Below are 21,133 nucleotides of genomic sequence, written 5' to 3'. Positions count from 1 at the left end.
GATGAAGAAGAAGGTGCCATGGTGGAAAGTATAAACACCCGAGATCGCTTTGTTCGAACAGTGGGGTGCCCCACTTAATTTTTTCAATTCATTCATTCGCTCGAGACGTTTCCCTCTATGTGGAAACGTCCATGATAAATGGTAAAAAAAATTAACGCGCGGGGCACCCCGATCGAGATCAGTTTTCAACAAATCCCGTTATTGCACCAGAGAGAGAGAGAGAGAGAGAGAGCAGCGCAAGTGCCCACAGACTTTGCTGGACTGGACTGCCTGCCTGCCGCGTCTATCATTGGAATTTCACTGCCGATATTCCTAATATTAATTAAGACTGCTGCGCCGTGTTGTAGATGGCGTCGCAGCGGTGTGGTAGAGATCTTAGTATAGCTTACGATATAGCGTACTAAAAGCCTATGTTACTATATTATAGGACCTCATGGACATAGAATATAAGGATACGTGTAAGAGTATAAAATTATACGCTGAGAGGAGAGAGCAAAAAGAATGCGTGGAGAGCAAGAGATATAGAATATGAGTGAAAGGGGGGAGAGAGAGAGTGAATGAGAGAAAATGATAGGAAAGAAAGGGAAAAAGTTACTTGTGTCGGCGTGTATATGTTTGATTTTATGTTCACCATGCCTGCCAAACTGTCTGTTTATCTGCCAGTCGCCATTACTGTTAGTGAAAGAAAAAACAAAACGTATTCTAACATGTTCACGGTCTCGTCGGCTCTCGCAGGGTGTGGTATGACTGAATAATACTTTTGTTGTGAAACCATCATTTGGACTGCGCCTTCCTATGCACGCACCCACGATGTATTAAAAGAAACCACGGGAAAAAAAAGATGGAACAAGATAATTGCTCATTACTTTTTAATGATCGATCTCATTTGTAAATATTAAATAGAGTTCAGTGTGACATCACGAATCACTACTATTTCACGAGAGGTGGAACTGCGTGCGTTCCCTCTCTAGAAGCCCGAATGTACACGATTGATTTTTTCATCAATCATTAAAAGAAACAAAAAGAATTTATCATCGATATTGACCTATCATTTTTTTTTTCTTCACGTTAGACCAGTGTGTGTGTGTGACAACACAGCGGAATTTATATAATTAATTTTTCATTAGAGTATTATTGTTGTCTCGGAGATTGCGCGAATTGGACAGGTTTACTGATGTTTAGGTGGCTTCTTGTGCTACTTTTGTCACTTACCTATAAAGAAATGGTAATCGAACAGTTGAAACGCGTAATGATTACATTTGGAGTCGTAATCATCTACAAACATTTATCCTTTGGAGTATATATTTTGTATTGTAAGACAAAAGTATTCAATCTATTTCGTACAACGTTTAGACGAAGGTAGCAATAATTGCAGTCGCGAAGAAACAAAGAAAAAGAAAAAAGTTTATTTTTATTTCGATGACCGGAACCAACCGATCAAAAGTATAATTGTGAAAGAAGCGTACAAAAGTGATCAGCTCTTATATTGCGGTAGACTTCTCAGAAAAGCATAGATTGAGTAATGGACATTTGAAACATCCAGGTGGAGTTAAAACATTGAAGCGGAAAATACGAATCGTATGTTCATTGTTTTAAATGCATACATATGAAAGTGCAGTGTAATTTGAGTGTATCTAGAACAAGTGGTGAATGAATGTGCCGGCCTAATCCTTCATGCTGTTTCTTGGAGAGTACTTTTTATATTACCGCGCCGATGCCCCTTTATCCGCACTCACTTTTCTGGCATTCTTATTAAATTGTGGCCCACCAACACACTGATTCTGTAGTTTCCAGCCTCCACCGACATCCATTACCACCATTACACAATTTTGCTTTGTAAAACATGTTCATAATAAAAAAAAAACAAAGAAGAAATACAAAGTATTTAATCGAAACTGACTTCTTTCGCTTTAAAGTTGCTTGTCTAATTGAGTCTAGTAATGATACATTAATTTAAGAATTAGTAAATCAAAACAGATCCAGGCAACATCATTCGAAGATTAATATTTTATAATTTATAATACGCGATGATTAATAATAAATGTAGTCAAAAAGGTTCGTGATGCCATCTACCACAAAACGTCCAAGGTACTAGCAAACTAGTACCATATTCCTGTCGCGAGATTGACTACAAGTCGCTTCGCGATGGATGCGTAACGTCGACGTTACTCCGCGATCTTTTGTGGTTCCTTGTTGGTTTCCTCGTTTTTGTTTACATTTTAGTTTGTTTAAAAAATGTTATAGACTTCTGTTCGATCCGTTGGAATTGTCTAGTGTTGGACGTGTGCGGTTTCTACATCGAAAATGAAAAACGCAAAAGTCAAAGCCAGGTAATGCATCCGGTGCATTAGAATAGTTTGGATTCGATTGTACTTGTTGCTTCTGCTACACGAAAAAGATTTCTCTATTGAATTATTCCTTTGTAACATCATACGTACCTACTTTACTTTTCTTTTTGAGATACGATTGATTTTCTTCCTTCACACACGTGACATTCCAACAACTTCTCCCTTATTATATTAAGGATAACAAAGTTATATTTAACCCAGGAGAGTATTGATTTTTCTCCCCAACCGCTCATGCACAATGGAAGCCGCGAATTTGTTTCATTCACGTAGGATCAAACGTACTCCGATTTGATTTTGAATCATGTTATGTAAGTCGTGTGCTGCGTAAATTGGTGGATCCATAACAGAAACGATTTATGTCGAAACATTTTAATTTCCCAGACAAATAAAAACTTTCCAATTTTATTAAAATTCGATTAATCAAACTTTTTAATCAGATTCTCTAATATCGTACGATACTAAGCAGAATTCTGTTTTTTTTTTAGACAATGTGTGGAGCGTTTTGGAGATCAAGGGGGATACTTCGATGTTGTGGTACGTCCAATGTTGCAACAGGGACATGAGGGAGAATTGTGTGGATGGTTGAAAGAAATGAGTTTGATTAGAACCGTCTCCAATTGCCCTCATCCAGAATGTAAAGGAAGGAGTTTGGCTTGGAACCAAGCAAGAATTGTAGACAAGTACAGTTGGTCCTGCCCCAATTGTGCCAGGAAACAATCTATAAGAGAGAATTCTTTTTTCTTTGGTATCAAATGTGACCTGAAAATGTGCCTTCAGCTGATATTAGGATGGTGTCAAATGATACCTAGTGAACTTACTGCCAATTACTTAGGTATATATAGATTTGCATAAAATTTTGTAGTTATCTGTGGTAATATATTCGAAGGTGATTATACATGTGCTGATTCTCTTCTAGAAGTAAAGAAACATGTAGTTAAGAAAGTATACGAGAGGTGTGATGAGGTCTCTGAAAATTATGTAGCAACTCATCCCCAAGATTGGGTTCTTGGTGGTCAAAGTGCAATACTAATTGTGGACGAATTTCCTAACGGTTATATGACACAGAATCCTTCTGATGTAACCACTGCTAAGAAACGCAATAACAATTCCCATACAATTGTCTGCATTGCAGAGGCAAACACTGTGCCAACTCGTATGTGGTTACACATGATTGAAGCAGTTCCAGAGGTATTACATAGATCGTATGTAGATATCACTTCAATTTAATTCCTCTTGTTTTTACTACCTCTCTGTTGCAGCCGATTAAAATGGAGAAGTCCCAAGGAGAAGTTGATAAATGCAATATGGTCAAGGAAGCTCTTAAGGAAATTACAAAACACAGTGCTCCAGGTAGTTATATTGTGGCAAATAATCGAGCTCGGTGCTGCAGCTACGAATTGTTGCGAGAACTGAAGGAATACAAGGTGATTAGTGTAGAACATCTGCAAAAATTTGATCCACCTGGTAAAAATAAACTTTTCAGCAACTTAGGTATGTATAATACACATTCTTTTAGGAACACTGCGATTCTTATGTATAACGTGCGTTCTTATTTATAAAATTATTTATATCCTTAGAAACAATCTGGCAAACCAGTGTTGAAATTTGTGAAGAAATTCAAGAAACTACTCACAATCTGGGACAACGTATAATCGCCAAACATTTGTGGAGGCAGAGATTTGGTACGTCTCCTTCCATGGCATTTCAGTATATGCTTAATCACATTGCAGAATGTTACCGTTTTGTCTGAATTAATTTAATTCAGTGTTACTATTGACCTTAGTTTACTTTCTCAAGTACTACAAGCAATATCAATTGTTAGTGAATGACTTATTTTTTTTGATAAAAATTACATTGAAAGTTGAACTAATGTTTAGTAGTGGAGAATGATAATTGTCATTTAAATTGGCAATTTCATTGTATCATAATTGCACAAGTTGCACAAACGGCCTTATTGAAATTAAAACTAGATATAATACGTATAAAAGATATGTATATATATTATAAAAATATCTTCGTGAAAAGGGGAGTACAATGTTTAACTAAAACACGCACTCTGTGTCTTCCAAATATCAAAATATAAATAATTTTCAAGTTAAATGTTTATGACAATTGTTGACTAGTTAGAACTATATCATTATGTGGGTTTTGAATCTGTTAAAGCGCATTTGAAGGGTATTGTTCGCTTAAGATTTTTCACTTTTTCTATAAACTTAGTTTGACATTAGTTGCTAAAAGACTGATGATGATATTGATATAACACAAAATTATTTAAAAATCAGCGGAAGTTCGAACATTCGATTGAAATATGTTATTGATGTAGCTGTTGCCAATACTCATAAAAACATTTTATGGGATGCATTACAAAGAAGTATCATGTCATTCATTTGTCATCTTGCAAAAAATTAATTAAGTGAAAGTGAAATTTATAATATCAGGTGCAATTAGTACCACGATTTAGATTAGAATTAAATTAGGAGACTGTGGGCAATTCAGTTTATATGATTCATACTTACAATGTTTGTAATACTTAATGATCCAGAGTTTTATCCAAAGTTTTATACCAGTATTATTTTAAATAATTTACTGCAAATCGACTATAATGTAAGTTAACTATTGTCGGTTTTTCCACTTTTAATTCACTGAAATACCTTGTGATAAACCGACTTTGTGATATGCAAATATAATTTTCGTTTGTTTCTCGGATTACATCTGTAAAATGGATATAATATCAAGGTTGTAGAATTTTTTAGAAAATTTTGCGAACTGTGTGATACTGACGTTACTTTTTATAGTAAAAAAAATGATCTATTGCAAGTTAGAAAGATAAAAAAATATTCTTTATAACGTAAGTTAAGTGAAATTTGCGCCAAGTGTACTATGTACTAGTACTTTCTAAATAATTAATAATTTCATTTTATAAACCTGTATAGTGATATTCAATGAAATCATTCATAAGGAATTTTTAATATTTTTATAACGATTCATCCTATAGCAATATTGTTGTAAGTTTGTACAAGTACTATTAAATAACTATGGCAAGAAATATGCAATAAGAAACGTAACGCGTGTTTTGTACCAAAAGATTTGTAATGAAAAAATTGTAAAACATGTAAAATTCAAATTAATACTTAAATACCAAATAAAGCAATAGAATTTTACACGTCGTGTTTAATGTGTGAGGATAAGAAACATAGCTAATTAATTCCACATATATTTTTTTTTATTATAAACAAGGATTAAAAGAGAAAATTTGTAGCAAAAATATATTTCCACGATCGACCGTATACATAAAATATATTTTAATGTATAAAAAAAAGCAGTATAATCGGTGTTCCTTGTATTGATATACTCGTCGTGAGATTCTTCATTGTACTTGAAGATACAATAACACTGGTGGTGGTAACTACAAAAAGTTGTTCATAATTTCTCTGTAATTTTCTTGATCCTGCACCATTTTTCGAAAGACTCGATATTTCTGGAGATGATACCTTGAGTAAGAAAAGGTAACACAGTCACTTAAAATTTTTTTAATAACTGAAGTACATTTTAATAAGAATAATAACTTACTTGTAACATTCATTTCGTGGTTTAACGATATTTGCAGATCCTCCCATTGTGTTGATTGCATCATGTATAGTATTAAACTTTCCTGCTGCATAAGATCCAAGAATCGCTGCACCTATCAACACTGATTCCTTCTCAATGGGACAGAGTACAGGTAAACCTAAAACATCCGCCTGTATCTGAATGAACAATGGATTCTGGCTTAAACCTCCACAGACTAGTAAGTCCTCTACATTGTGACCAGCAGCTTCTAATGTTTCTAAAATGTACTTCGTACCATACTGTTGGAAAAATTTCAAATGCTTTTTATGCTATTAGCTGTAATATTTGTAATACATAGTGCTGTAACCGTATCATACCGTCAATGCTTGTACTGTTGCCAAGTAAAGTAATGCCAGATTCTCTTCATCAACGGACAGAGACAGCCCTGACACCTGTATAATACTTAACAATGAAAATTTACGCAAAGACTGATTCTTCAATTATGTAAAAAAGTGTTTTTACCATTCCTTTGAGGGTTGGATCAGCCAGTGGCGAGCGATTCCCATGGTAATCAGGCCAAACGTGAATCTCTTTTGTTAAGTATGAAACATTTTTTAAACCTTTCTGATCTGCCATTGTTTGCAATAGTTCGGATAAGTATTGCTGTATGTGCCTAGAGAACAGTACAATAAAGGTAAAAGAATCTGTCGAGGTACACAGATTTCTTTGAGGTATAAATAAACTTACCTATTTCCACTTAAGCTTTTTAAAATCCCTGGTGTTGCAGGATGAGTGTCAATTATGTGATCTAATAACTTTCCGGTCGCGCTTTGTCCACCTTCGTTTAACCATAATCCTGGAATCATGGCACTGTAATATGGTCCCCAGACGCCATTGACAAAAAGCTTCCTCTCGTTAACTATCATGTGGCAAGTTGACGTGCCACAAATTAATGCTGCAAATTAAACAGAATATTGCAAGAACGTTGCAAGAGTAACGAGCAAAAAGTGTATATTAGAAATAGACTTCACCTAATCTCCTCTGTAAATTGGGACTTACGCCAGGCACGGAGCAACCTATCATACCAAGTCCCCCGGCATGCGCATCGATAAGAGATGTACCCACGGCAGTTCCCTTTAGAAGTCCTAAATCGGATGCAGCTTTAGCTGACAATCCTTGGTCAACGGGATCCCCGGGGGTCCTCACATCATTACCTTTGTATTAATAGTTCTCTTTGTTAAAATAAAGTATTAGTTTCATATTATCTGTTTGAACATAAAATATATTCGTTAACTCATCAAAAGCTACCCTCGCAGAAGTGACATTTTTTTTAGTTTATTTGTTAATTATTTAGATACGAACTGATGCCTGTGGAATTAACTTCTACCAATTTGAAAAATTGTTATCAATACCTATTTTCCTCCAATTATCTCTCTTAAGATCTCTCAACTGAATTTGATCGAAAAATTCTTCATTCCATCCATTGTCACCATCTGGACCAGCATTATAATTCCACTTGCATACTAAAGAGCATAAAGACCTGAAATCACATTACCAAGTTATATTATCTTTCTTAACTTTTTTTGCTGATATGATAAGATTACCTTGATTCAGAACCAGTTGCTTTCCATGTTAGGAAATCAGGCAGGTCAAACAGCAATGCTGCACGGTTCCAGGATGAAGGTAGATTTTTCTTTAGCCATAACATTTTAGGGGTCTCCATTTCCAAGGACACTTTCCCGCCAACATACTGAAGCATTTCATGGCCTTGAGCATTTATGAAATCTGCTTCCTCCTGTGCTCTGTGATCCATCCATAATATAACATTCTGTTTGTCTTCCCCTGTACAAAGAATTACAATGATAGAAGCCTGTTTTGCTCGAGTAGGATCACAGTTATAGTTGGTTTTTCTATATACCTGTTGGACTAACTGTGACTGGTGATCCTGTCTTATCTATTGCCACTAATGAACAAGTAGCATCAAATCCAATGCCCTTCACATTATCTGCAGAGACATCAGCCACCACAGACTATAAATGAAACACAAAATATTACACTCTTATAACAAGTGTTATAATTTATAAAATGTCTTTCACAGTACCTTCACCACGTGTATGACTGCACTCCAAATATTGTCAGACGATTGTTCATAAAAATTAGGAGCAGGATGAAAAATTTCAAGTGGACATGTTGCCAACTTTACTATCTTCCCTTTTGGGGATACCAGAGCAGCCCGGGCACTTCCTGTTCCAACATCCACACCCACAAAGTAGTCCATACTCTATTCTGTTGAAGCAATCTCCTGAATGTTGGTATGTCTTTCGTCAACAGAGGCTAACTGAATGTTCTATTCAGAACAGAATCATTATAAGCTGTAAATTAGGAGTACAGAGTCGTTATCAACAGAGCTTTACTGTAATCACAGAGTTACTTTTTAATATCACATGACCCTGAGATAACACTGGTAGGATTAAGAAATATTCAATGGCCAGTAACACAAGGAAGAATCTATTTCCACTAAAAATATTCTTTATTGCACTCACAGAGGAAGATATAATGTTATAGAGAAAGTAAATAATTAAAGAGAGAACCTTTCTGTGCTAATAATTATTGAAGCTTCTAAACGAGTATTAAATATGACGCGGTATAACAATATCGAATCAATAGGATTAATGCTTAAGCAAAGTAACGTATGTACAACAATATTACGTAAGACCGATGACACGTATCTCCGTACAAGGAACAGGTGTACACAAAAAATTCTGTGTCCGTTACCTTGAATAATTCGCTATGTTGTTCCATAGTACGGAACGTCACTTTCTAAACGTTCTATATAAAATTGCATTGAATTTTTCACTAAATTTCTAAGAAGAGAACATTCGTGGAAATAAAACCTTAACAATACATTATGTATGTAAATTCGGAAACCCGATCGTTGGAAAATAGTGTTGGAAGTATATTCCATGTTGCACGACATGTGCGTGTGTTTGACAGCGACCTAGCTGAACCTTATCTACTGAGTAACCGAAAGCAACACACGTGGGAATGTTTTTCTGTCACACATCCATGCACAGTGTATAATTTGTCGACAGCGTTTTATTAATTACTATAAAATTTTCCATTCATGTGATTAGCGTTTGATTTATCCTTGTGTGATGTTTTTGTGATAAATTGTTCATTCTAGTTGATGCATAACCTAAAAGATGGTTCGCTTTAAGAACAGGTAATGAAACAGCTTACTAAATAATTAATATTTTTTTTTTATTATTCACTGTAAATAAAATGTTTCACAGTGTTTATGAATATCTTTCATTTGTTACAATAACGTAAAGTGTATTCGCAGATATATAACATTCGAAATAACACTCGGTGATAAGTCTGATAAACCATTTCCGTTGAAAACCACATCTTTGCATGTTGCTATACAACAAAAAGTACAACAATTGTACGGTGATTTTGGTGTCGCCGCGATGAAAGCTGGTTTTAGTGGTAACATAATATTTATAACATATTTTATTTACGATTACATTACATTATGGTTTTCTATTTTTTTTCTTTTTAGCAAAATATTGTAATATTCATACGAAAATAGCACTAGTGAAAACGAGACATGGACCTCATAAATTTTTATTAGAATCAATTCCACTGATAAATGACATTGCTGGACGTTTAGTGTCAGTAAAAATACTCTATGTGGGAGCAACACTAAAGCACTGTTTCCTCTTCATCAAGGTACATCAATTTCTTAAATATACACAAGCTAAATTCCGAGTTCTTACAGTACTTACATGCAATTCAATTTAATAGAAATATCAGCAAAAGAAATTAGAACAAATGTGGTATAGCCTGAGAACTGACATTGAAAGAAAAAATATGCAAAATGCTTTGATGACCTTGGCTCCAGCTATGAAAGATTGTACTTGAATTTTTATTTACACTCAAAATCCTATATTTGTATATATGTATGTGCAAATCTAATAAAACAACTGTCTAACGATATTTAATGTATTTAAATATCAAAGTTTGCCCTGTTGAGTGTCAAAGTACATTGAAATTGACTAAGCACAGTATAAAGGATGTTTGGAAATCTACCCATTAATAATATTATTATCATGGTTATGTCTGTATTGCACATTATTGAATTAGTTTATCAATTCTGTAAACAGAAAAAATGTTCACGAATCTAAAGGCATGGCTGTGTTAACGAATCGCTGCTTTTGGATAAGGCGCGAACAATTCGAATTTTCAACCACCACCGGTTCGTCGTGTACTTCTAGTTTACCGTTCGATGGAGGGTGCGCGTAGGGGTCGTTGCTGGCCGTCGCCAGTTGTCGCTGGTTGTTGCTGGAAAGAGCCATTGCTCCGGTTCTCGAGGTGGGCAACGATGGTTTGTAGTACGGATATAGTTGCCAGTCGATCCGCGAAGGTGCTCTTGAAGTGGTGCGGTGATTGTGTATAAGCGAGTATAATCTAGCAGAGATTTGTGAGTCCGTCGAACGAGAATCCGCACGGTAAAACACGCGAATTTATCAAACCCGAAAGCAGTAGCCAACCACAAGAGTTTCATTGTCTCGACAATTATTCAGTTCACTCGAGCTAGCTTTTTTTCTTTGTGTGAAATTCGCGAGAGAAAAGTCCACCGGCACACCTTAAAGAAACCGGCCCATTTTCGTTCCGCGTACAAATGTGCCTCGCCTGGAATCCGACAGACGGACAGCCAGGAAATTAGAACATTATTCAGTTATTGCAACGAGAATCCAACTTTCGTTTGAGGTAAGAGACACAGAATGTCCTAGCTCGTATAGGTTATCGATTTCGTTGCGCGCCGTTTCGAGGGATGTACACGGGATTCGTTGATACGTTCGATTGTCACGGTCTTTCCATTTTTTTTTCGCAACAGCTTGAACAGTTTATCGGATATCTTCGTTAGAGGATGTTCCTAGTGTTCATGTAGCTCTGAATGGAACGATCGATTTGTAAAATCAGTGGCGACGCTCCCTTCGCTGACAGATATTATCTCTAGCAATAAGAACAAGTGGGAGGGTATCGAGCCTCCGGTAATTAGTTTCCTTACGACTGTCACTTGTGTTTAATCGGGTATGTTTTGTGCACTGATACGAACACGATAAAGTGGTATCTTAACAGTGATCGGTCATACTTGAAACGGAAATTTTATCATCGTAACGACAATCATATTCATATTCAACAATATCCCAAAGAATACGATCAAAACGAACAAACAGTTTTGAGTGGAATATTGTTAGGTAACAGAGATTGTCGGTAGGAACGATGTTCAAAAGTCCGCGATCCTAATCATATGTGTACAGATTCGAAAAAGAAAACGAATTCGTGTATGTATTCGTCGAATTATAGACCAGGTTTTTTGTATGTATACATATTGACAGGTTCCGTTAATAAACTTCAATGTATGTAGACATGAAAAAGCATCATGCAACGGTAGTTTTCTGTAATACGTTTTAGAAACTGTCTATCATTACGCAGTTGTCAAACGTTTATTTTCACTGTAGGATAATACATTAATATCAAGTACTTCTTATAGATTGAAAATTTTCCAGCGACAAGTAAGGTATCCAAAAACTGTCGTGAAAAAGTGTACACCATAACATTGTTTATTATATTCTTATCATCTAATTGGGAACGGATGTACATTGTACTGAACAATACGATAAACGGTTTCAAAACACAGAATGACGGTTAGTAAGGCGTCTTAAATTCTCATCGTCCATCTCTGTGTTCGATAGTGCGGTCGAGAAATTCGAAATGGAATCGCAACCGCCCAGAAATAGCGAAGTTCAGACTGTACGGTGTTCCCACGTAATTTTATTTGGAAATCGTTCTCGAGCTTCTGGCGCAGGCCACTCGGAAGCTGCATATACCGAGCAGACGTTATTCCCGCTCGTTGTGCGTGCGTATGTAGTCGGGACCAATTTTTTTTTTTGTGTGTCTCTTGGGCCCAACCCTCCTCCACTGGATTACAATACACTCAGTCAGAAATAATATTGCGGTCATGCTTTCCGCCAGGGAATTGGCGAAATTGTTTTCGTCGACGGCTTTAATGGTCGGGTCGAGGAGGGTTTCTTTTGTGTTTCTCTCGGGTAGGTACCGCGAAGGGGTCTTTCACCCGATTAACTCGATGTTCGGAGAGCTATCGATTTGTCAATTAACCCGCGGTCTACGCCTACATTTGACCAGCGACTGTAACTGCTTCCTGTCATCTCGAATTCATCCGCTTTTAAATCGTTGCACTTGCATACGTGTCCCTGATGTTCGCGTCTGTAACAGTGTCTCGACCGTGATGTTTATATACAGGGTGTTTCATTTGTCTTGATCGCTTATATAATTATTCCAAGTGAGTAAAAAACTCTTCATTTATATTCTTTCTTTTAAATATCAGTTAAGGTTTGGGTGAGTCGTTCAGTACCTTCCACCAAGGATGGAGAAAATGTAGGATCTATTCTAATAACGAGACATATACAATAGACTGATCATAATCGTAAATTGTCTTATACAAAAGAATCAATTTGAGGAAGACGAATGAGACCTAGTTACCACTCGATCTAATAAAATGTTAAAAGTATTTTAATTGGTTACCAGATGGACGCAGAATATACTAGGTTTATTGTGTCACTCAGTTAAGAGGCGTGTTTAAGTGTCTCCAGAGTACTCACCCTTTGTTAATTAATTAAAATGTGGACTCTTGTCTTTCCATTATTGATTTAAATGATACTACCCGTATAACAGTTATTTAAAAATATTTTTGAACCTTCTGGGACTTATCGGTAAATAAATTTTCTTATGCAATATAAGATTTCGTACGGTAAGTAACTGGAGGATGGTATTTTGTCCGCGTTAGGATAGAATACACGCATCTTGCCGCGCACGAATAATTTTGTGATCTTTATGGAGGCTATTCATTAGGCTGAGTTTACATAGTAGAGACGAGCTAGTCGCGGAAGGGTAGATAAGCTCGTGTAATCGTCGGCGATAGCGTCCTCTACAAAACGACTTAATTTAAGCGGGCCCTATCGTTCGGACCAGTATAAAACCGAGTTTAATATCAACGAATTACTACTATTATTTCTTAAAACGGAAGTAAATCGTATTAAGGTTGTGAGTGAACGGCCTGTTTCATAGAATCCGAAAGGTGAGTCTAGTGTAAATAATAACGTATATCGATATTAACCCTTTAATATTCAATTCAACAAATAATTATTACGTTCAGTAGCGATACTTAATAGGTTCTCGATAATTGTCTTTGAACAGTAATTAAGAAGTCAAGGTAATATTTGAAAATTGTCTCGCGCCATTTGCGTTTCCAATAAGCTGCGAATACACGATCTCGTAGCCGTGGGATATTTAATATGCTCGACCGTTTTTTCCACAATTTATTACATAAATCCCCACCCTCGTGTTTCGCAATGTATCGCAAGTAGGGCATAAGGATGACCATTACGTAATCCATGAAAGCGAAGTTATTTGCAGATTGTATCGTTTATTTCGAAGCCGGCTTGAGGCCGTCGAATATAACGACATACCTCGCTTTCAGTGGAGCGGTTCGAAACCCCCTAATTATTTCACTTTTCAACGCGGTCGTCCGCAATAAAAAAATAAAAAGCAAGGCACAAACACCGAGAATATATACCGAGTGTTCAGAAAAAAAAATGGAAAATATCGTAATTACTTTGTTTCTCTCTGCTGGAACACACGGTTGATTGCATTTCAGTTCAAAGCAACCGTAGAGGGCGCGCAATTCGTAAAGGTTTTTTTTGATATCTATTTTTGACTCGAGAAACGCATTCGGCGTTTGTCGGCGGGAAAGAATGACTTTCGTGATAATCCATTTTGCGCGTGTAAATCAGTCGCACTGACGAGCAACTGGGGCAAACATAAGATGAACATACGTAAAAGGTGTGTGAATTGTCCAAATTGCGTTCCAGTTCTATCGACCGCCGTCGAGTTCCCATTGTATTTAGATTTCTTCGCGATCAATTGCTCGAATTACGTAAGCCAATTAAATTTTACCACTCGATCCCCCAATCTAATTCTTCATTTACAAAAGAATGTTGATCTGATATTTTCCTTCAAGAGTTTTGAAATCAGATAAGCCTTCGGAACGTAAACTCTTGGAACACCGTGTATACGTACGGAAACGATAAAGACATTAAAACGAGTCAAGTGTAACACCGTTGTAGCCTACTTAATACACTTCTGTGTATTACGCGGTTGTGTTATAAATTCTGTATATTGTCTCTATTTTTCGTTACGAATCCAAGGAATTTAGTATTATTGACGACGCGACAACGTTTCGGCTGCGCTGCGTCTCGAAAGCTTCGCGGCAGTGTAAAAGGAATCGCGGTAAAAGTGGAACTTTCTTTCTTTCCTCGTGGTCCCCGGTCCGACGTGTACATGTAAACGAGACTCGTTGAATGTTTACGCCGGACGAGAATAATTTACGGCTGCCTGACACCGAGCTTTCCTGCTTTTAGCCACCGTGAATCTTCCCGATCGTCCCGACGCGTACAGAGAAACTGTTCCCCATCAATCTCTGTTTCGAGCATACGTTTTTAGGTTAGTGTATTCCTCGCTTTTAGTTGTTCTTTTAATTATGACACGGAATTGCAAGAATGCCCTTTTTTTCTTAACACTAGGTTTACGGGACGCGTCATTTCGACGCATTTCGAATGCTTTCTAACCTCGAAATTCTCTATGTGGTATACCTATCTCTATAGCTATGCATTAATTTCAGAGATCATAAATTGTGTATTATATAAAATAAGTTGTTTTTTTTAAAGAAAATCTGCGGGTTCGTTGATTCGTGCCGTGGAGATACCTACACGATAAGTGCCCGTAGACCTAGTGTTAATAACAAAACATTCATAATTCGAAAGATTCGGTCATGTACAGATTAACTCGTGTAATTATAGACGACTCGTCCCGAAGTCAGAATTTTTCTGGGGACGCAAAGTGCAGAGCGGATGCAACGGGTCCCATCGTCGCTCGAGCAGCGAGGCCCTATTAGCGTAATGAATTTATGGAAAGCGCGGCGTATTATTATCGGGAGTCGAGAAACCGGGTATGAATTGATCGTGTGGGATGGGAAGCGTTACATCGTGAATTACACGCGTGGGCCCGTCGAGCGCATACACTGGCATGCGTCGTGTGCACACGTTGACACGGTGACCCTCGATTACCTCTCGTCACGAGTTTTCCCATTAAGTGGACACTCTACTACGAGCCCGCCAGAAGTGACCCTGCGAGGATGAAGTTTTTGTTGCACGATTCTCTCGAAGACATTCGTTAGACCACTATGAGCACTTAACGAGACCTTTCTGTGAGTAGACTTTGCTTCGCGAACCACTAACGGATTCTTGATCGCTGCTGCAGAAATCAGTAGGTTGATACGTCTGGACTGTACGTAACATATTCTACAACGAGCACTTAACGAGTCACTGGCGCTATTCAACCGTGAACGATGGATGTACACCCACGAGTAAAGTTGGTTTCCACTAGGGGAAAAAAGGGGCGTAAAAGAAAAACCTCCTACCGTTTGGTAAATTTATTTCAAGCACTGAAATAAATGTTAAGTCGAATGTTAATTTAGCATAAATTTCAATAATTCCCGATACCAAATTTTACGAGGCCCTTACCCTACGCCAGTTTTTTCCCTAGTGGAAGCAGAGTTTTGCTCGTCGGTGTACAAATTTCCCCACGGCACTTTGATTCCCTTTTGTATCGTTCGTGACGCATTTGACTTTCTTCGTACTGTGCCAGGGTCCACCGGAAAAGAAACGTAAAAGTGCAACAATGTTGAACCGCGAGACGTTGCTGCGCCTTTCACCACGCGTCGATCCTCTGCAAGAAACTGCATACGGGGAACACATCGCTGTGTAAACATAACGAAGAAGAAAAAAAAGTCTCGAATAAACGTGTGGTCGGAACAATGCGGCCCGGTTGTGAAAAGCAGCCGCGGGACGGACGGTAGTTTGCCGCAGGAACAATGGGTATATACGCCAACGATGGAAAATAATTATTAGAGAAGGGCGAGAGTGATCTTGATTGTTTGATCCGAACGTACAGATCGCCCCCGGTCATGAATTATGCAAAGTGTATGTATGCATGTGTATGTACTTTCCGCTCGTATTATCCTCGGCTATTCAACGCTGGGCTCGTGTTCCCATCGTTTCAAGCTTGGAGAAAGCGCCGCCGAATTGTGTTCGCCGTGACGAGTCGTGGACGCTCGAAAAATAGAAAACAAAAAATGCCGACGTGCAAACTCGTCTTCCGCTAAGGGAAAAAGTGGCGTAAGGTAAAGACTTGGTCTCGGGAATTACTGAAATTTATGCTAAATTAACATTTATTTCAGTTAGTTGAAATTTTATCAAGTCGTAGAAGGTCCCCCTGGTCCTACGCCACTTTTTCCCCTAGCAGAAGCCGAGTGTACTTGTGAGGGGGATAACACGTTTCCCGAAATGATCATCCTGACTCTGCATCGTCGGCGATTCTTATGTAAGTACGTACACGTACTCCCATTCGACGATGGTGTACAGTTAGTCGGAGGCGTTCAGGATGGACCATTAATTTAGACGCGGCCGTGTACTTATACAGGGTGTCCCACGCAACTAGGCCGAGCGGTAGCGTTAAAACTGTAGAAGAGGGAGAAATATTTCATTGGGAAAAATTCAATTAGAAACAATTTTGTACTGTCTTGTACCATTTTAACACTATGGCTTGGCCCAGTTGCGTGGGACACCCTGTATACGGTACCACCTCGTGACAATAACGTGGCCCCCGAGCCTTGACTACCTGTCGGTGTATACCTGGGGGGTAGTCGTGCAATATTTTTCCATTGACCGAGAGGGTACGACGCCTTGAAAGGAGGTTTGTAAAGATTTTGCATAGGACTGTTTAGTTAGCCTTCGACAAAAATCTTGTGTCTGGTATAGGTAAGGCCACCTAAATATATTCCCCATCTGTGATCGTACAAGAAATATTTTTTAAGCTATTTAAATGATGTATTTTGGCAATTAAATGGAACTAGCATCTAGTCATTCTACTTAGAGTATTTCTTTCATTTTGTAGATTTAATAATGGTAAATGTCACAGATGAAACGTTACCTGCACTGCCACACAGAATAAGAAGAACGAAGCACCAAATTATTCTTCAGACAAGACAATTAGTCGCGCTTGTCACTCGTTGCCAGGTCGTTTAATTTCACCCGACGAACAACGGGTGTAATTAGCGGAGCTTTCACGATCGCAATATAAAGTCTCTGTGCACGGGACAATCGGAAAGGGAAGTGTATGTATGCGGTTACTTTCGCGGCATCGTCCTTTTCTGGGCAGGCATAATCGAAGAAAGCAACTCCGAGAATGGTGTATTCGATTACATCCACGAGCAAACTTGGCTTCCACTAGGGGAAATAGTGACACGGAGAAGAGCCTCCTACTACTTGGTATAGTTATTTCAAGTACTGAGATAGATGTTAAAATGCATGGTAATTTGGCATAGATTTCAGAAACTTACGAAATCAAATGGTAGAAGACACTTTCCCTGCGCCATTTTTTTCCCTAACAGAAGCCGAGTTTGCTCGTGAGGGTGCAAGAGTATATCCGGTTTAAGTGTATTTCTCTGTCTATTAAAAATGTGAAGAAAGTATTTCCTACAAAAAGTCGATCGATGTTATGGGGCAAACTTAATAGAATTTTCGAAATTTTTTTTAAATTGTCACCGAGATTTCAATAACAATGTAATTTTTTTAAAACTGGAAGTACATACTTTTATTATTGCCGGGTTATTAAGCATGTCGAGACGAATTCACCGGGATAGTTGAAAATTCTGTTCGAATATGTTGTATTTCTCTTGATATGCTTAATAAAATGGCGATAATAAAAATATGTACTTCCATTTAAAAAAATTATATTGTTGTTAAAATCTTTGTAAATAACAATTTAAACAAACCAATAAAAAATTCTATTAACTTAAGAGATAATAGCGTGTATACACTTAAACCTAAAGTACTGCTATGTGTCTCTACGTGTGTGTGTGTATATGTATACCTTCCTTTATCTCTTGGTCGCGGCACCGAGTCTGTGTAATTGCGGTTTCGTTCGCCGCGGTTTGTTGACCAAAGTAACCCGTCAATTCTAACCTCATTTCTACTTCAATCGAAATAGCGCGATAATCAAACCGGTTAAATACCTTGACATTGCGCGCGCCTCATGAATTCTCGAAGAAAGTTCTCTCCGGTATCTTCGAGCAATTGCTCGTATGATATTCTGGCCGTAAGTCTGCCACATGTGATACCCACGCGAGGAAGAATCAGAACCGAGCAAGGACGGGTTTTATGGAAAACAAATATTTGACACGTATGTTTTTATTAGATCGATTCACAAGTACCTTCCGTCATAAACACTGAAACAATTATTAAATAACGGTTGAATAGCAATGGTCATAGGATTAGAGTCAAACCGACAATCAATAATTATGTTTAGAGGTAATGGGGGATGTTACATAAATTGATATTTATTATTAAAATGCCACGAATCGACATTTTAAAAAAATCCAGAACGGAAGTTATTAATGATTCGACCTAATATATCGGTGATTGTCCATACCGAAGGGGTGGAAACAGCGCGGTTAGGGGCTGGAATTCATATTTTTCGGAATATCTCGGTAACTAGAGGGTGTAGCGAAAAACTTTTTTGGTTTAAATTGTGCACTTTTAAATAGGATTTGATGATACGAACGATTTTCTAAAAAAAAGTCATTTGTTTAAACAATATTTAAAAAATTTGAATTTTCTTTTCTAAATTTTCCTTGTTAAATGTTAATCGATTTTTCATGTGTCTGGGTTCAATATGTTCCTTCGTAGGATCTGGTCTATTTTGATTGGCCCAGATGTGGGGTAGAGGGTAAGGATGGACATAAAGAGTGCCGAAACCCACGAAAGTGCCTAACCTCACCTAACCGGGCGGACGACCCCGGTAAACGGCCTCTGCAGAATGCAGAGAGTGGCCACAAACCGGAGTCGCGTTTCTCCGTTTGACGAAGAGCTGACGGGAGGGGGGTGAATCCTCTCTTCCCTTCCGAAAGCGCGACTCTCGGATTAGGCTTCTCGCACGTCCGGCTCGCGGATATATTTATCTACCGTCCAAATCATCCTCCGCCAGGCCTGACCCGACTGTAGTAGACACTTCGGACTTACCCGTTGATCCCCGCGACAATGTTCAAAATATTGTGATCCTCCAGAAGAGTCTGGGCTTCGTTGCGGAGGACCTCGTGAACTCTACAGGGTGAGACATTTAATTGTATCACGTAACTTATCTCATAAACTACTTGTATAAAAAAATGTTTGAAACGAAATTTGTTTGATATCGAGCTGGGCGTATAATTTGATAATTACTTTTTTGATATTTCGTTCCTTTGTCGGGATACGAAGGGGACCCTCAGTTTTTGTATTATAATTTGATATATTTGACTCTGCGATTCGGAAGAATATGGAATTCTGAGTAAAAAACTACTGAGGTATATGCAGTGAAAAACTAATAATTACCGTGATATTCTTTAATTAATCTTTAGTGTAAGAAATGCTTAAAATTTAGGTGGTACAATTAAACGACTCGAAACTCCGAGGTGTGGTTTCACCCCTTAAAGTCGCGTATCAGCCGATACAAAAAAATACGTATCCCTTATTTTTGACCGCTTAACAGACACACGAAGTTTCATCAAAATCGGAGGAGGGCACTTCCATGCCTTTCCTTGTTAGAATAAAGTTTGGATTCCACAGCACGTGTAACTCTCGGATGCTTCCCCAAGATCGAACGGATCGCGGTAGCGTATAAACCAGCGTGATCTACACAGTTGTAAATTCAACTCGCCATCGTCCACGGGTTTCTAACGGCTCCACGCGCATTTCACTGGAACCTAAACTCGGTGCCCCATGAACGTGTGTTACGACACGCTCGATTTAACGCAACACTAGTTGTCGGCGCGCGCTCTGCCTTGCCATTCGTTCGTTCCGCGGCTGGGATATATTTACCCGTCTCGTTAAAATCATTCGCCGCGGAGTCTGGACTGGCTGGTCTCGTGGGTGGACCTAACTGCAGCTTCCTTCGACTCCTCGATCCGACATCGGGCTTCGACGGATAAAGTAATTTAATGTTTACTCGTGGGGATAAGCACGTCCGTGAATTTGATCGGAGTGTGAATAATTATTCTGAGAAAAGTTACACGATACTCGAAATAACGGAAGATTCCATCCTTGCGTATCGATTCTTACCGGTTGACCCCGTAAGTCGCCCAATTAGACGCGGGAAAAAATTGAATGGAAACCTCGAATAAGGGTATGTAGCAGAGTGTGGTCGATGTTGAATTAACGGTAAAGTATGGTTCTATAGTCCCTGTCGATCGTTGCACTGCAGAGATAGGTGACAGATATTCTAACTTACGAAAAGAAAAGTCTAAAGCACAGTTTAGAAAAGTAGGTGGTTTAAAATAGTTAAAGATAAATTATTAAAGATATTTTACTTGAAAGGAAATTCTAAGTTAATCTGACCTAGTGTGACAACAGAGGATTGAGAATCGTTTTTTCCATAAGTGTGCTACATATGCTTTAGATCCTTGTTCGAGGTTTGCATTCAATTATTAAAGCATTAGGAATATGTTGCTCTTTTGCCAAGAGGCTTTCTGAGGTAAAAAATATTTATTTAGGGATAATAGTATCTGTTTTTGCTCTGTTGGTTAATAATCGATGCGTAACAGGTTAAATAATTGCTGCCGGAAAGATGAGCTGGGTATGGGAGGCACGAATCATCGAAGCTGTGTGTTTTAGGACTTGTATCTTGATCCCTTCCATGTCGGTTCCTCAAGTTTCCAGGTTCTATTTCGAGTAAGTTTCTGCGAGAAGGAGTGTTAATTTTATGATTGCTCTTTGTGTCAGAGACTTCGTCGAGTCTGCCTGCGCGTTTACATGTCGAGCAGCAGGCTTCTACTCGCGCTGACCTACGGCAATGAAGATCTATTCTTAACCGCTGTGGGACTTCCTTTCGTCGCGTAGCTTCTCCTCCACTATACGTAAACTCGGAATTCGCGAATATGAATTTCAAAACGATGACCTTGAGAGAAAAATGGTCGATTTCGATTCGAAAATATTTTTTTTCAAGGGTTCTAATAAATTAATCGAGATACGATGGTGTATAATTTTAGATGATTCATC

The 21,133-nt window shown here is 38.1% G+C and overlaps 4 protein-coding genes across 4 annotated transcripts in view; 3 read left to right on the top strand and 1 right to left on the bottom strand.

The window, feature by feature from the left end:
- Positions 1 to 2,156: 2,156 nt before the first annotated feature.
- On the top strand, positions 2,157 to 4,098 carry LOC107194941. The gene is made up of 5 exons (XM_015584651.1): positions 2,157 to 2,330; positions 2,834 to 3,180; positions 3,265 to 3,536; positions 3,608 to 3,839; positions 3,926 to 4,098. The coding sequence occupies exons 1-5, from the start codon at positions 2,305 to 2,307 to the stop codon at positions 4,096 to 4,098; spliced, it is 1,050 nt and encodes a 349-aa protein (XP_015440137.1). The 5' UTR covers positions 2,157 to 2,304.
- A 1,584-nt stretch (positions 4,099 to 5,682) lies between these two features.
- On the bottom strand, positions 5,683 to 8,215 carry LOC107194845 (FGGY carbohydrate kinase domain-containing protein). Its single transcript, XM_015584551.1, has 10 exons — positions 7,999 to 8,215; positions 7,816 to 7,927; positions 7,502 to 7,739; positions 7,310 to 7,437; positions 6,929 to 7,111; positions 6,645 to 6,852; positions 6,420 to 6,570; positions 6,275 to 6,349; positions 5,919 to 6,196; positions 5,683 to 5,839 (listed from the first exon to the last, which is right to left on the bottom strand). The coding sequence occupies exons 1-10, from the start codon at positions 8,173 to 8,175 to the stop codon at positions 5,755 to 5,757; spliced, it is 1,635 nt and encodes a 544-aa protein (XP_015440037.1). The 5' UTR covers positions 8,176 to 8,215; the 3' UTR covers positions 5,683 to 5,754.
- An 827-nt stretch (positions 8,216 to 9,042) lies between these two features.
- On the top strand, positions 9,043 to 9,887 carry LOC107194946 (ribonuclease P/MRP protein subunit POP5). The gene is made up of 4 exons (XM_015584655.1): positions 9,043 to 9,120; positions 9,241 to 9,386; positions 9,460 to 9,629; positions 9,705 to 9,887. Exons 1-4 carry the CDS (start codon positions 9,101 to 9,103, stop codon positions 9,819 to 9,821), a joined length of 453 nt encoding a protein of 150 aa, XP_015440141.1. The 5' UTR covers positions 9,043 to 9,100; the 3' UTR covers positions 9,822 to 9,887.
- A 680-nt stretch (positions 9,888 to 10,567) lies between these two features.
- LOC107194686 overlaps positions 10,568 to 21,133 on the top strand; it is a 32,555-nt gene continuing 21,989 nt past the window's right edge. Inside the window, 1 exon segment of the mRNA XM_015584346.1 lies at positions 10,568 to 10,670. The gene's annotated coding sequence lies outside the window, so the exon portion shown is untranslated.

The sequence above is a fragment of the Dufourea novaeangliae genome, unplaced genomic scaffold, assembly GCF_001272555.1.
Source record: "Dufourea novaeangliae isolate 0120121106 unplaced genomic scaffold, ASM127255v1 scaffold8, whole genome shotgun sequence".
In the NCBI taxonomy this organism is placed as follows: Eukaryota; Metazoa; Arthropoda; class Insecta; order Hymenoptera; family Halictidae; genus Dufourea; species Dufourea novaeangliae.
Note: the sequence above shows the minus strand (reverse complement) of the source record. Positions and strands in the feature narration are given on the sequence as shown.

What these genes read in the sequence shown, in the direction of transcription:
- LOC107194941 (XM_015584651.1), top strand. Translation starts at nt 2,305, where the DNA reads ATGAAAAACGCAAAAGTCAAAGCCAG. An exon ending in AACGCAAAAGTCAAAGCCAG is followed by an intron (nt 2,331 to 2,833) that starts GTAATGCATCCG and finishes TTTTTTTTTTAG; the next exon opens with ACAATGTGTGGAGCGTTTTG. An exon ending in ACTTACTGCCAATTACTTAG is followed by an intron (nt 3,181 to 3,264) that starts GTATATATAGAT and finishes ATTCTCTTCTAG; the next exon opens with AAGTAAAGAAACATGTAGTT.
- LOC107194845 (XM_015584551.1), bottom strand. Translation starts at nt 8,175, where the DNA reads ATGGACTACTTTGTGGGTGTGGATGTTGGAACAGGAAGTGCCCGGGCT. An exon ending in AAAAGCTTAAGTGGAAATAG is followed by an intron (nt 6,571 to 6,644) that starts GTAAGTTTATTT and finishes ACTGTTCTCTAG; the next exon opens with GCACATACAGCAATACTTAT. An exon ending in CAACAGTACAAGCATTGACG is followed by an intron (nt 6,197 to 6,274) that starts GTATGATACGGT and finishes TTTTTCCAACAG; the next exon opens with TATGGTACGAAGTACATTTT.
- LOC107194946 (XM_015584655.1), top strand. Translation starts at nt 9,101, where the DNA reads ATGGTTCGCTTTAAGAACAG. An exon ending in ATGGTTCGCTTTAAGAACAG is followed by an intron (nt 9,121 to 9,240) that starts GTAATGAAACAG and finishes GTGTATTCGCAG; the next exon opens with ATATATAACATTCGAAATAA. An exon ending in ACTGTTTCCTCTTCATCAAG is followed by an intron (nt 9,630 to 9,704) that starts GTACATCAATTT and finishes TCAATTTAATAG; the next exon opens with AAATATCAGCAAAAGAAATT.